Here is a 14,910-nt window from a genome sequence, read left to right on the forward strand (position 1 = left end):
AATAAGAACCAAACCAAACCGAACAAAACAACAACAAGGAAAAAAAGTCAGGTTTTGGTCCGCACCAAACAAGCAGACCAAAGGACTTTTCTGGTTTTAATTAGTGTCCACAGTTCCCAAACCTTTATTGAATGCTATCCACTTGATTGGTCATTGATATTTATTTCACAATTTTTTAAACATAAACCTTTAATTATTCACAAAAAAATGCTCTTTTTAAAATGATTTGGGGGTTTCTGGAACAGATTAATTTGATTTACATGATTTCCTATGAGAAATATTGCTTTGGATTTTTTATGATTCGATTTTAGCCAGACTTTCTGTAATGGATTAACAAAGAAACCAGGGTTCCGCTGTATTTGAACAACTTGCACTCTGCCATCCTCAAATATAAAATGCTATAGTATTCACATGATTAAAAACACACCGTAAAAAAAACGGGGAGATACAAGTATTAATTATGGGGCGGAATGATGAGATGGGATGGAGCTGCCCTTGGCTGTCACCCCCCTTGGGCGCTTTCGGATTTTCTGCGAGAGCCTCCCTCACCCTGAAACACAATCATAGGGCAGTTCAGTTAAATAAGCTCCAAATAGAGTTCTTTCATCCTAAAACACACCCAGTAGGACGACAGCAACCTTGAGTGAAGGGGTTATATAGGTTCAACTCAATTATATAGACAAAAAGACAACAACAGACAGAAAAGTATGATGTCTGTCCCTTGTTACGCAGTTTCTCTTCATTCACGCCGCACGCGAGATACTTCCTTCTCTTTGTCATTGTTTGTGGGTCTTATCTACTCGCCTTTAGTCATTTCTCTCCCCAGAACTGTAGGATTCCATTACATTTTCTGCATCTTCCCCTATCATTAATTTACTCTCCTCTCCTCCATCAGCTCTGTCATCTGTGGTACCTGTTACTCTCACAGATCCTCTCCTGCCGGCTGTTAACAGGACTCGGATAGACCTTGCACCCACTCACAAATAGCACACAGCATATCCTCCGCACAAGCCAGCCTCTGTACCTACGACAGAAGGGGGAAAAAAAAGTTAAATAAAAAATACACAGGTTAAATGAAATGTCTTGAGACAAATACTTGCATAGGGGGGTCACACTGAAATAAAGACAAGTTCAGACCAACAGAATGAAGTCATAAATAATTTCCCATGCAGGGCGGCAGTAGTCATTCATGTGTGCGCATCACAGTTCTGAGGTCAATGTTTCGAACGTCGCCTCCGGCTTTTCAAGTGTGTATTTTACATGTTCTCCTGGTGCTTGCGTGGGTCTTCTCCGAGCACTCTGGCTGGCTGCCAAATTCCGAAAACATGCGTGTTGGGTTCATTGAAGACTAAATTGCCCACAAGTGTGAATGTGACTATGTGTGTTGGTCAGCAGTATGTGTGCCTTGCAATCTACCAGTCAGGGATGGCGAAAAGAGATCATACAACTCTTGTAAACAATGACCAATGGCAAAGAGGACTGTCAGTGTTTCTTCCCCTCCAATAAACCTTGAGTGCCGGAAGAGACGATCATGAGTCTGACTGGTTTTGTGAGGAAGCAGTCATTGCGGGGGAAAAAAGTGGAGGAAATTCAGTTTTGTGGAGGAGTAGCTGCGCAAGTTCACGTGTCTGAGGTATTTCCGGGAGACAAATTTAATGAACTGCGAATTCTGCTGTCGGAACGCCCAACTTGTGGGGAACATGAATTTTGCTGATAATACTGCCGATGGTGGGGTAAATATCAACTTACAATTTAGTTTTTAGCAGTACAACTTATTGATCGTAAATGTGCCAAAGCTTTCACAATAAAATAGTGCTTCACTTATTGAACGTTAACGTTACCTGGTGTGAGTCTCATTGACACAGAGAATATTGTGAAAGTCAAGCAAGGGGCTTTGTCCAAACTTCTTACGGTGGCGTGACTGAAAAAGACAAAAAGAGATATTTGACCAAGTTATTGGAATAGCATCAGAAAGTACATTTCAAGTGGATTCAAGGTTTTCTGTTGAATGGTTTGAATCTTACGAGACTGTCAGGAGTGCACTGTTGGCAGCACTGACCCACAATTGGTCGAAACTTGCCCAGCACAGGCACCGGAGTCATCTTTAAGGAGTGTGACAACTAAGCACAAAAAAAGAGAATTATACAAACACACAACACTAATTATAGCAAACAAAATACAATCAGAACAGATGTAATACTGTATGTCATTGACATGAGCAGCGCTCAGATGTCAACTTTCAAAATTCTGGATCAACGTTGCTGTAAAATGATGTACAGTATCTTTTACAGCAAAGTGGTAATAGAGAAAAAGAGTAGTGAGTCTTAGTCTATGTATACTTTCCTCCGAGCTTTTTTTCATTTTAGTGTAGCTTCATGTGATAAAATACAGACACAACCAAAAATTACAGAATGACGATGAACATTAATACTGCCTAAGAACAAGGAGTGAATACAATGACACGATTCAGTGTTCGGAATTCAGACTGTTCCAGTTTAGATAAAACAGGCGAATGAATCTCGTGAAATCAATGACTTTGATCAATGATAATGAGCTGAGAAAACAGGACAGTGCACTGAATAAGTGCCTTGCAAAGACAAAACAATGGGAAACTAAGCCCCTCAAAAAGTCCTGTGAGGATCCTACTAAATTTATAGTGTAATGATCGAACGCATCTTTATTACTATGTATTCTGAGCATTTGTGGGTTCAATATTGTTGGCCGTTTGATAACAGTCCCTTTGAGCTTTAATTTTTAAAATGATTGGTCATTCATTTTTATCGATAACAAAAAGGAAAAGGAGTGCAGAAAAAAAAACATGGAGAATATGCATCACCCACACAGGAAGGCCAGAACCAAAATTCAAACTAAAAAACTCGGTGCTGTGAGTCGGCAGCTCCTACCACTATGGCACCGTGCGACGCTGATTTATTTATTGCCCATTGCTTACCAATGGTCAAAAGCCTTGGGTACTATTTAAAAAGAAAGAAAACACAAGACAAATTAAATGCGCACATGCCGCCGCAGCTGTTTTCTTTGAGATTGGCAGGATGAATGCGCAGGGATAAAATGATGTGAGAGAGCCATGCATGCTGTGGACTTACAGCGGGTCTTTTTTGTGGAATCACCAAGTCTGTAGTTATCCTGCCATTCAACTGCTGCACCATGGTGAGTCAAATCCAGCCTTCAATGCAGTTATCTGCCAAGGCAAAGATAGGGGTAGAGATGGGCGTTTGAAAGTATTTTATTGAAACACATTCACATGAAAGAGAAAAAAAACAAACCCCAATGTCAGTGTAACAAAACAATCTTGTCCTCCGACTCTTGCTAGGCAAGAATTTCATAAGAGCACTCAGCTATCTATTATTTTTTTGCTCATAGATGCAATTTCAACCAACTAGCCAGCACTTCTCCGCCCCCATCATCAGAACTCTTCTTTTCATCCTCGCGGGCGAAAGAGAGGCAAGAGTCTAGGTTTCCCTGTGGTTGGTTTGACATTGGTTCAATTTCTAATGAACCAAGGACTTGGGGCAATCCTTTGATTTTTGTGCTTGCAATAAAAGACTCTCCCTCAAGAGCAACAAAGAAAGCAGAAATTTTTAATAATAGCCTTCGTAGCTGATTAGGTTTCATTCCAGCAACAAAAATTCATAAAAGAAATATAATTGCAAAATATACAGCATTCACAGTAATGAAAAGCTCACCTTAAAATCCACTACGAAGGATGGATTGAATGAATTTTGCAATAAACAACTAATATTCTACAGTGCACATTACATACATTATGGCTTCTCTGTCATCTGTTAATTACTCCCCACCCTTCTTCAGTGATAACACAACTGTCAGATTGTTGCTTTTTCGCTGCCATGGGGAGAACAATTAGGGACTTAGAACAGCAGCTCCGCACTATGACAGGACAGTCTTTAGCGGCGCTAGCTATGCAGCCACAGCGCGTAGCTGGCGGTTGCGGTCCAAGATAGCATAGTGTAGCACCCATTGCAACAATCATTCCTGGGATAGTTCCCGAGCGTCCGTTGTTATTTCATTATCCGTACTGAGATACTTTTTGTGGGTAGAGTATCAAAGTCAGAATCGTGGTACAGTGACAACACTATTTGTTGCAGGACCATCAATGGAACTGTTCTAATCAGGGTGAGCACAAACAATACTTGATTGGTCAATTCACTGCTGCCTGCATCCCTTTTATTATGTATTGCTTCTTAAGCACACTGTTGCTTTTGAGGAACTGATTGTTGATAAAAAGGGGGAAAAAACTAGTCAACATGACTACTATGATGCCTTAAGATTCCAAACTGAAGTGAGAATTTCTCGAAATCAACAAATTTTAGATGACGTCAAAAGCAAAGAACTTGACGGCACAAGGACCAAGTACCTTGTCTCGATGCTGAGTCGATAAAAGCTCAGACCTGGAACCCCCCAATTACGAACACAAATGCAGTTTGTTGCTTTAAGAACAGATCAAATTATCCGTTGTATATGTTTAAAATGTCTGTTGCCAAGTGTCATCCCGATAATTATACGACAAATTTCACGGCAGGATCTCTCCTAATAAATCTCTTGGTGGTAATCATCCATCAGTTAGATGACTCTTACAAGATTCACAGGAAGACTTTATCTCTCTGTATGTTACTCTGCTGATCCCACTCTGCCCCATTACTGAGCTAATTGAAACCCGAGTTTTACCACCCCCATGGGGAGATGCTCCATTTCTTCTGGCTCCAGTTCCCACATTCATTATCAACTCCACTGGGAGCAAAGTCCTTGATTAGAGGTTCGCAGAAATCAGTGATGCTTTGCAGGTGCAGGGATTGATGGAGGGCATATGGCAGCAAAACAGCAAGTACAGGGAATAAAACTCCAAATTACACAGCCATGAATAAGCAAAGCCTCTAATGGGGTTATATAATCCACTTCAGAGGGAAAAAACCAAACCTGTGTAAAACCGCCAACAATTTCCTTCAACAGTGTCAACCATCTTCATCCGAGTACAATTTTGGAGCTGAAAAGTCAACGTTACACTCCACTAATGTGCTCAATTATATCACTCCTCAAAAGTCAATCATTCCATCACACTTTTAAAATAAATATGATGCTGTTGCCCGCCGTTGTCGTGCCAAACCTAAAAATACGAGCTAAGAATACAAACAGCGAGCCATATAACGATGTTAGGATTGTAGCAATGAAGCAATACAAAATAACCAGGTGCTACGCTGCATTATTTACAAGCAGCCCCAGAAGGTATCAAACCACTGGGGACGGAGGATTGTGCGATGTAGATAACACCACCGGGATATCAATGTGATGGACTTTTATCTATGTTCCGCAAGTAAACCTGGAAATGTAATACTGCTTACATGCACAACTGTGCGGTAGATATGTCAACTGTCAAGTCGCACGGCTACAATCATGTATAGAAAATCTATCATGGGATCAGTAGTTGAACGGTGCGAATTTCATTCGCCCCCCGTGTTCACGGTTAGAGCAATACAATGTAACATTTTGTAAAATTTTTAGCATTTCACAATGCTTTTGTTCTGCAATTTCTAGCGAGTAATGACATTTACAGAATGCCGAGTCGCCAGTCAACCATTGTACTGCATTGTCCCATTAACCACTCTTTACCATTGTCACCGAGTTTTTCTGCGAAATGTCTCAGCGATGTATGGCGATGCACTGTTCATGTTCAGGCAAACAGCTGTTTGAGTGGCCAAAAGAAAAGAATAAGGAACATAAATGGACATAAATTATTTTGTTTCGACAAACATCTTGTTTTTTCGTCTGGTAGAGAGAGAGAGAGAGAGAAAATACTTACCTTGCCGACAGTTTCAGCTTTCACTTCAGCCTCCGCTTACTGGTGTGATGTGTTGAAAAACAGTTGATCAGGTCGAGAAACCTTCAAAATAAAACTGCCAACCTGACAAATCCTGATAATGGCCCAATAGTTGTTTTTATCTACAGCTACAAAGTGTGCGGTAATAGTGTCTCGTGTTTATAATCAAGCTGGTGTTACAAGAGAAGTGTTCTTTCTCATTTATTTATATGTTGGTGTCAATGCAGGTGTGTATTTCATTTGTGGTGATTACGGCTAATTGGTGGATGGATATCGGCTCCTTTAATTGTTCCATCCATCGACCATTCCATCAAGAGCAGATCTAGGGTGGCAGCGAGAAAAGGAATCGCCATTTCCATCTCCTTGCACCAGCCATGCTAATGGGTATTATTTGTAAAACGTGCTTGCACTTGCAGAATCGGGTAGGAGTGAACGATCACCTTGATTGATTGTTTTCTCCTGTGTATGTTATGAACTCATTTACTGCCAGCCGAGTTTCCCATATTGCCAGCAATTTTTAGAATATTTTGACCCATCTTGCAGACTCACGGAATATCGTGTTCTACAATACAGGCACAGAAGAGTAGGTGCTTTTCTTTCATCAGAAAAATAGCTTGTTACAAGCTTTTTCTGATCACTGCAAGCAATATGCTCGCAAATGAGGCCAACTTTTCTGTGCGTGCTGACGGAAATACAATTCGAAAGCGCTCTGCTCCACTCCGACTCTTTGTCAACTCAGAGCATTTTTCAAAAGTACCTTTTGGTGATTCAGAATGCCACAAAAAAAGGAGTTCTGGAGTATGCTCTGGGCATCCCACATCCGGCGGTCGAGATGAGCATGAGCTGCTGATTGGTTTAGAAAGTAGGATGCGTTCCGAGCTTGGTTTGCCTTGAAGCCAAAAGATCATCATCTTCTTCTTCTTCAGTAGCAGCAGCAGTAGGAGAAGATGGAGGAATAGTAGAAGATGGTCTTCCGGCTTCAAGGCAACACCAGTTTTCGTATTTTGTAAACACATCGTTTTTCAATTCTTAAATTAAAAAAAAAAAAAAAGAAAACAGTAAATTACTTGTTCCCGTTTGATGGAGACAGCAACACTATCCGTTAATGGGCAGAGGAGGGACGGAGGGACCTATCCACATGTGAATATTTGACATGTGTGAATATATGGAAAACTTTTTGACATTTGTCGGAAAACACACGTAGGTGTAGATATACAAACGCACATTCAACAATTCACAGTTTAATCATGATAAATGAGACATCAAAATAAATGCCCACACAGCATTAAGAAAAAAGTGCGGTTACATTTGTGAATAATTTGGAGACAAATCTCTCCCCATATTGTAATGCACGCAGCTCACAAAGCTGCAAATTTGGGATTTCGTCAAGGTTGAAAGGTTGCGTTCATGTTCGCATGCAGTTTTAAAAGTCCCAAGCAGTTTCGTTTGTCGCAGGGAAATTTTGAACATAACTTTCCAACAAAAATTTTTAGTTTGTTGTTGTGACCTTAATTCACTCTGAAGTTTTTGTTTTTCGATCAGATGATAGATTGATCGATTGATGGTAAAGCAATGTATTGTTAAGAAATGATTTTGTGACATAAGGTTTGGTGTCTTGCCGCTTGGTACTTCAGCAGAATAGGCACTTCCTTTCATGTCCTGAACACCTCTAGATAGGGCATAACACGAGGAATACATCAAACACTTGTCAGTGACAGGACTGACACTAATTTGTATTCTAGTAGGCTCTCTGGAAAATGTAAGTGGATGAGTGAGAGTAAAAAAAGGACGTAGGGGAGGATAAAATAATTCAAGCAATGAACAAGAGCTTTCCTGACCCACAAACCAGTTGAACATCCACTCCATGATGGCCTCCACCTTGCCACACCATCATGACAGAACATAACAAGCATCTTGTCCCGACAAGAGCCACTTAGACAAGTCGACACCAAGTGAATTTCCATAAATTGTTTACAGTAAAAGTGGCATGACTAAAGAACAGCTGCTAAAAAGCTTCACCGTGGTGATAAAAGTTCAATCAATAGTCTGCAAGTCTTTACAACCTTGCGGTCTCTGTACTCTCTCCAAGGAACCCGTAATATGCGCACACACAGTTAGAATAGAGGTGACAGGCATAAGGTGATTTCAGGAAGAGTAATTACACTACACAATAAAATTCAAAGGACACTTACATAGTTGTTGATTATATGGGGAGTTGCGGTAAAGTGTGTCTGTGTGCTTGCAGCCTTGCGTGTTGTCGTCGGACTTACAGATGACTAATGGGGAGGAAAGACGGGCCATCCTTTAATGTCTCTGTCTTCATGGACACAGCCTAATCTCATATTGTAACATGAATAAAATGATTGGCGCCAGGAGATGTCCCCAAGAGAAAAAAAACGGAAGCTCTCTGCCGGCCTGATGGCTGGGTTTGCGGAGTCGGTCATAAATACGGCTCACCACATGCTAGTAGACGGGAATGGGCCAATTAGCAGACACATTTGAGTGGCAGTTTACAGATGGTTATTTTCACAGTAGAAGACTCAGAATTCTTGAATTGCTGTAGCAAACGCATGTCTGCTGTGTTATTTATCATTAGTTTGCGTTGCGCGTGTTAATCTATTATTTAGAATGTGTCTATTCGCCTCGTTAAGGTGAGGAATCTGTTCTCATGCGAATGGTAACTTTGTATTCAATACCTCACAACTTGTGTCAAGACATCTACTATATGAATGTGAATCTACATAAATGCATTTAGAAGTCAGGGGGGGGCAAGGAAGAAGGGAGAATAATTGGTCTATTCAATGAACATTAACAATTCTTAGATTGTGTGGTAATAGTTGATTTATCCTGTCTGAAAGCAATGGAGTCAAAATGGAGTACACTACTCTGCTGTGACCAGCAGAGGTGCTCTTGATGCACTCTCAACGTGTACATAGTCAATCAAGGAAATGTTGACAAATGTCCATTCCAAAGTACTACTACACTGAGGTGTCGTGACCACAACATAAACGGTCGTCGGATCAAACGGAGAAGTCTGAAGTCCAGTGGTTTTGTGATAAAGAGAGGCAGACTAAGAGTGAGGGTCATTGTCCTTGGGTGTCTTGAAAGGCGCTTATAAATAAAATTTATTATTATTATTATTATATTATTATTAGGTGAGCTCATTAAAGAGCCTGTGGGCTTGATGAGGGTGAATAGTCTATGAAGACCAACACAACACCCATCCACCCCCCCCCCCCCCATCTTCTCTGTCTGAATAGACGAGTGGTTAAAGAAACAAAGGCTGGGAGTTTTATAAGCTATATTCCTTCTCAGAAACGGCACATTACCTTGGTCTTCTTCACATACACATCTATCCGAGTGTAGAAAAAGAAGTATTCCCCCACAAAAAAATTCAATTCCAGGGAAATGTGAATAGTCTGTCGAGGCAGAAGCACACACATATTCAAATAATAGCAGTTGTAACAATAGATGCCATAGCATAGAATTTCTCATGAACAAACCCAAATGGATACGATCAATGACTTTGCCCGTCCTTGGCTTCTACAGAAGGTTAACACAGAAGTAAACCATGTGTCCTAGCACAATATGTCTCGTTAGATTACACCTTATAAATAATGATGATAATCTGGCTTTAGGTGATTACGTTACGTTAATCATTTACAAATGCACAAGTGGGACATCTGCAATCCAAGAATGTTTGCGCAGATAAGCCGCTTCCTTCTGAGCAATTGCGGTAAAACACCAGCACCTTGGTTGCAGACAAATCCTATAGTTTGACCTTACCCCTAAAACGCCGTTCTTCTGGTTAATTGAAAACGATGATTACCCTCCAAGGTGTAGAAACGCTCCTTATACACACTAAAAATGGATCTGAGAAAGCACAATGTCAGGCATCAAAAGATGCTGTGTTAATAAATGATAACATTTTTTTGGCTTCCCATTTTCTTCCTACAATGTTGTTCCTCTTGAGCATTCGTGGAGAAAAACATAGAGGTCGAGTAAAGAAGACAAACAAGCCCCCCGCCCCCATGGAGGCAGGTAAGAGCCCCTCTAATAACAACAAAACCCAGCTTGAGTTTCTTCTGGCTTGATGAATCCCTGACTCTCTCAGGAAAGTCCTAAATCCTGCCGATATCATGCCATAGTCACTGAAGCGCTACTACAACACTCGTCTCCATTGAGGATTCATCCACATTACAATGTTAATGAAGCCTGGATTCGAACCCTCGACCTCTGCACTGTAAGACAGACGTGCTAAACAGCCGGAAAACCATATTTGCTGTTGAGAAGCTCAAATTCTGAACATTTGGGCAACTTTAAATTTAAAATATCTAAACGAGTCATTCAACTGATAATCGATTAGTTGTCGATGAATCGCTGTACTTCTAATTGTCAGAAAATAACAAGCAAGTTAAAAATTGCATTCTATTACATCACAAAGTTGATTCGAACTCGATTAATGGTTCAGCCTTCATATCAACTGCAAACCAAAGGAGGTGGAATGAGCCACCATGGAGGGAAAGTAGAGCAAACAAAAATAATGGCAATCTGCTATCAGAAGACGAGACAGAAGTGAAGCAAGAACTATAGCAATAACTAAGCAAGGCTGGTGCGGCGAGGAGGCTCCACCCACCAATTAACAAGGTGAGACTGTTGATAAGGGGAAAAATCATGTCACCAGCAGAGAGAAGTACAACACGACAGAAAAAAAAAGTCTTCTCAAACCTGCGACAAGCAATTTTTCCGACAGGGGTGTTCTAATCCGATTTGGGGTGACTGTTTCATTTACTATTTTCAATGCATGTCCCACTTACTATTTATGAACTTTGAGCGAACACTCAGAACTGAATCTTGTGCTGCAGTTTGTTACGTTCTGGTGTCTCACGGTGTCTTTATAAAATAGGTCACCAGCTAAAAGTTACTTTACTCTGCGTGATCACAGATCGGCAAGACAAAGCAGACATTTTCCGAAAAGTCAAAGGAGATCACATCACATCTACTCCTTGAAGGTCAACCATCAAACAAATCTAATTCATGAATAGCAGGCATGCATATTAAGGAATTAACCCCAAAACCCCCACCCAGACATGTCATATTTAGAAGCTGTCCCTTGGGATGGGGATGATGATTGATCACTAAGCAGTGGGTCAAATGTGAAGGTGTCAAACAGTAGGTGCACTGTTAACAGGCTCTTAAGTAGTGGTTCGTATTAAGAAGGATAACATATCAATTTAGCAACAATCCACACAGATCTTTGCTATGGCACAATTCCTCCACAATACAATAATCTACTGTAACTATATAAACACACTATACTGTATACACACACACCTTTTTAATTGCCTTATAGACAAGTGAAAGTTTGGGAATAATGCAGAGGCAAATTTCTTTGTTTGTTTGTTGCTACAAGTTATTCGATCAGAGGGGGAGAGGAGTTTCTCACATGCATTCAAATGTTAGACCATAGTAGTTCGATATACGTAAATCCTTATTGTGGGGAAATGGTGACTATTTTCCAATGTGGAAGCAGTGGCGAGCTGCTTATCGCTCCACTTGTGAGAACAAAACAGAAAAAGATTTCCTTCTTATTGTGCCCATTTGTTTTACCCCGGATTTAAATCACATCACCCCATCCTAGACAATCCATCCGCTCTGCAATTGCCTTCCGTCTCTTGACGACAAACTCCTCTGTGCCCACTTGTTAGTTTGTTTAATCCATTCATATCATTTTCCGCCCCCCTTGTTTAACTTTTCTTTTCCGCTGACTCCGCCGACATTTCCTCATTTGATTCACCGTAGTTACCCACCACAAGGCAAATCAGACAGTGATTGATCCACTAATCTTCTCTGCTTTCAAAATGCCAAAAGAACACACCATAGCATTAACAATACCAATAAAACTAATGATAGCAATAAAGAACCACACTTCCTTATCAGTGCTATTGGTACAAATAAAGGAAGACATTTATCTTCGATGAATCTCATCTACTTTTCTCCCTCGCACAAATATGCTGTCCTTATTGCAACATCCCTGAAGATCACGCAAAATTGCCTGCAATAGACTCCAAATCAAATTTGTCCGAATATTAGCAGCTCGCCGGCACCAGAAGGATTTCCAGGATCTTCGGGCTATCTGGAAAAGAAGCTGACGGATCAGAAAATCCCGGAATGGAACACGTTACAGAAATTTGCTACAATCTTTATATGTCAGCACATTTTCCTCATTAGGTCTTCATCAATAGAATTCAGGGCAAGATCAAGGTAATCCTCAGCGATCAATTTCCCTGATTAGTTGATTAAATCGCTAAACTATTGATGTTAACACCAAAGGCTTTACGAGAAATATAATAAACGCACAATGTCTTTCTGTGGGAAGGTTCAACCACACCACAGGAACCTGTGTTTATTTAATTAAATTGGTGAAAATAAACAATCATTATTTCAAGTATATTATAGTTTAGAATAAAACTCTATGAAGCAATCTATTGTATTTCTCGTCTACATTATATCACTTTTTCTACTATTGTGTTATCGTTATCATCTGCAGCTGACTGCATGTAATTAATCTGTCAAACAAGCTTGATTTGATGGGCAAATGCTTTCTTATGCCGCCACCAGGTGACAGACCGAACAACAAGAACACAGAAGTGAATCACAACCGGTGTTAATTTCATTGACGAAAAAATGTTCAGTATTCATTTCGTCACAAATATTTTTTTCCAGACGATTTTCTTTTCCCACTTTAATCACACGCCCGAGAAGAAAACAAACTTAATTGTAAAGAATGTGGAACGGTCCTGCGTGAGAAGAACACGAAAGATTTTTAGAGACATCCACAGAATGTACATCCCGAAATGTTCTGCAAGGTAAATAATGCTGCTAACATGGCTAACGTGAGCGTCACTGGCGGCCTCACTAGGGGAAAGCGTAAGAGAGCACAAGTCTCATGAGCACAAAGTGCTTTCCTTAAAATGAACCCAAGTAAATAAATGTTAGCCTTCTGCGGTTGGGTTATCAGCATTGTTTTAGCAAGGACTGCGCACTGCGCTTTATTTAGATTAACGTTCAAACAACAGTTGCATTCATTGTGATTAATCTCGGGCAATTCTGCCCTTTTTAAAAATGTTTAAAGTTTAATAAAGACACAGTTGTGTTAAATCGTGTGTCTTGCATGTTAAACTACAGTTTCAAGTTGGTGTAATACTTTTCTGGATAAAAGTTTTTTATGCATGCTGAAGGAAAAGGTTAACCATACTAATTTTTAATTAGGTTGACTAAAATGGCTCCGTTTTCATCGACAACAATTGCATTAACACTAAAATACAATCAGATGGCTAAATTATGACTAAAAATTTCATTAATTGTAGTCTAAAGACTATCATGAAAAATAGCAAAGCATCTCCTATGGCTGACACGTCCCATTAAAAGCATTTCAATTGGGCACGAGTCGCCTTCATCAGAGGGAATGCAAATGTGTTTATAGGGTGGCTGGTTGGTTGACTAGTCTTTTGACTGGAGTTTTAATTAATTAATATCCCGCTGGGGGTGTTTAATGAAATACTCATCAAAAGTCTTTTGAACAAGAACATGTACCATGTTATTTGACATCTACTGCATGCACACATAGAGTTTCCCTTTGTTAACACCGTAAAACTACAGCGCAGAATGGCAGCCAGAGCTTTGAAAAGAAATTTTGCAAAATGGAAACAACTTCTAACTGGACTTGACAACGCTGAAAAAAAAACCTGTTTATAAAGTGCAGGCTGTGAAATCTAATTCAAGGCTTGTCTGATCAAATCGCTGTCCAACTTGTGACAAATTCAACTTGGAGAATGCTGGCCTTCTTGCATGACGTTGCTAAACAACCAATGTAGCATGTTTAATAATGTAATGTTTCTAGCTCACATCTCCATGCAATGCCAGATCAATGAAGTCGTGGAAGTAATACAGTATATGGACTGGACTATGGCGGTATTCTTGAGAATATTCTTCAATAGGATCAAAACAAGATATAGTGTCGAGTCGGTCTCAGAGGTCTCAGAGTCTTTTTGTTCATTTGCCCTCCTGCCCCTCCCCTCGATTTAATTCACTTTCAATCAGAGAAACATCACACGATCCGAGGAAATCCATCCTCTTTGCACTAGGCTTTTGCCTCCAACTAAAAACCATCTGTCTATAGGGGCGTCAAACTCATTTCACGTTGTGGGCCACATACGGTCTCGGTAGATGTCAAGTGAGCCGGACCATTAAAATTATACCATACTATGGTATAAATAACCAAAATAATATGTATTTCCTTTGTTTTGGTCGAAAGAAGCAAAAGAACATTAGGAATGTGTTGAAATTTATTGAACAGGGTTGGCAGGATTTATTCAGCACATTGTCAAAAATCTATGGATGGGTCCAAACAGTAAAACATCACCATGAATCTCGGATTTGTCTTTAGTCCATGTGATCGGTCATAAATCCTTGTATTGCGACCACAACCCAAGTTCCAAGTCGTGTATTTCTAGTTTGGGCACGCGTGGGTTTTCTGCACAGAAGCCGGGGGATCGTCGCAGGGGATATAGCATCAAACAGCCGCCTGTGGCATTCTGAGTGAGTGTGGTCTGTGCTGCAGTGTGCATTCAAGATATTAATTATGAATCCGTTTCTTTTATCATTAGAGATAGAGCTTCTCCATCAGGCCACAGGGCAATGACCTTGTTATGGACGCATAACACAAACACAAACATGACTTAATGATGCAAAAACCCAAACTCTTTTTGGACCACAAAGGTCAATATAGGCATTGTAAATAAATGCAATCATCCTTGGCTCTCATTGATAATCTTGGGCTCTCAGTGACAATCTGTGTACCGTGGGTGCACAATTTTTTTTTAGCATATAAGGTTAGATATATAAGATTATTCCAAGCCAAAATCTACCTCCTAGTTTAAAAATGTAAAGCACATTTATTCATACATTGAATAGTAATATATGTTGGTATACCTTGCGTTACTGCATCATTTAGACCAGAGTGCACAATACAACTTTGTACATTGGTTGTCATTACA

General features: G+C 40.1%; 1 protein-coding gene across 3 annotated transcripts in view; it reads right to left on the reverse strand.

The window, feature by feature from the left end:
* Positions 1–14,910, reverse strand: part of gpat2 (glycerol-3-phosphate acyltransferase 2, mitochondrial) — a 60,662-nt gene that overhangs the window by 22,113 nt on the left and 23,639 nt on the right. For 2 of the 3 annotated variants that reach the window (XM_052068550.1, XM_052068548.1), the window contains exons 3-7: positions 3,105–3,199; positions 2,025–2,120; positions 1,842–1,921; positions 914–1,024; positions 428–550 (exon numbers count right to left, since the gene is read on the reverse strand). In XM_052068550.1, the coding sequence (XP_051924510.1) occupies positions 428–550; positions 914–1,024; positions 1,842–1,921; positions 2,025–2,120; positions 3,105–3,167 (473 nt within the window). In that variant the 5' untranslated portion in view covers positions 3,168–3,199. Of the gene's footprint in view, positions 1–427; positions 551–913; positions 1,025–1,841; positions 1,922–2,024; positions 2,121–3,104; positions 3,200–5,833; positions 5,915–14,910 lie in introns of those variants that run through there. The other variant, XM_052068549.1, reaches the window with a different exon arrangement.

This window comes from Hippocampus zosterae, chromosome 6, assembly GCF_025434085.1.
Source record: "Hippocampus zosterae strain Florida chromosome 6, ASM2543408v3, whole genome shotgun sequence".
Lineage (NCBI taxonomy): Eukaryota > Metazoa > Chordata > Actinopteri > Syngnathiformes > Syngnathidae > Hippocampus > Hippocampus zosterae.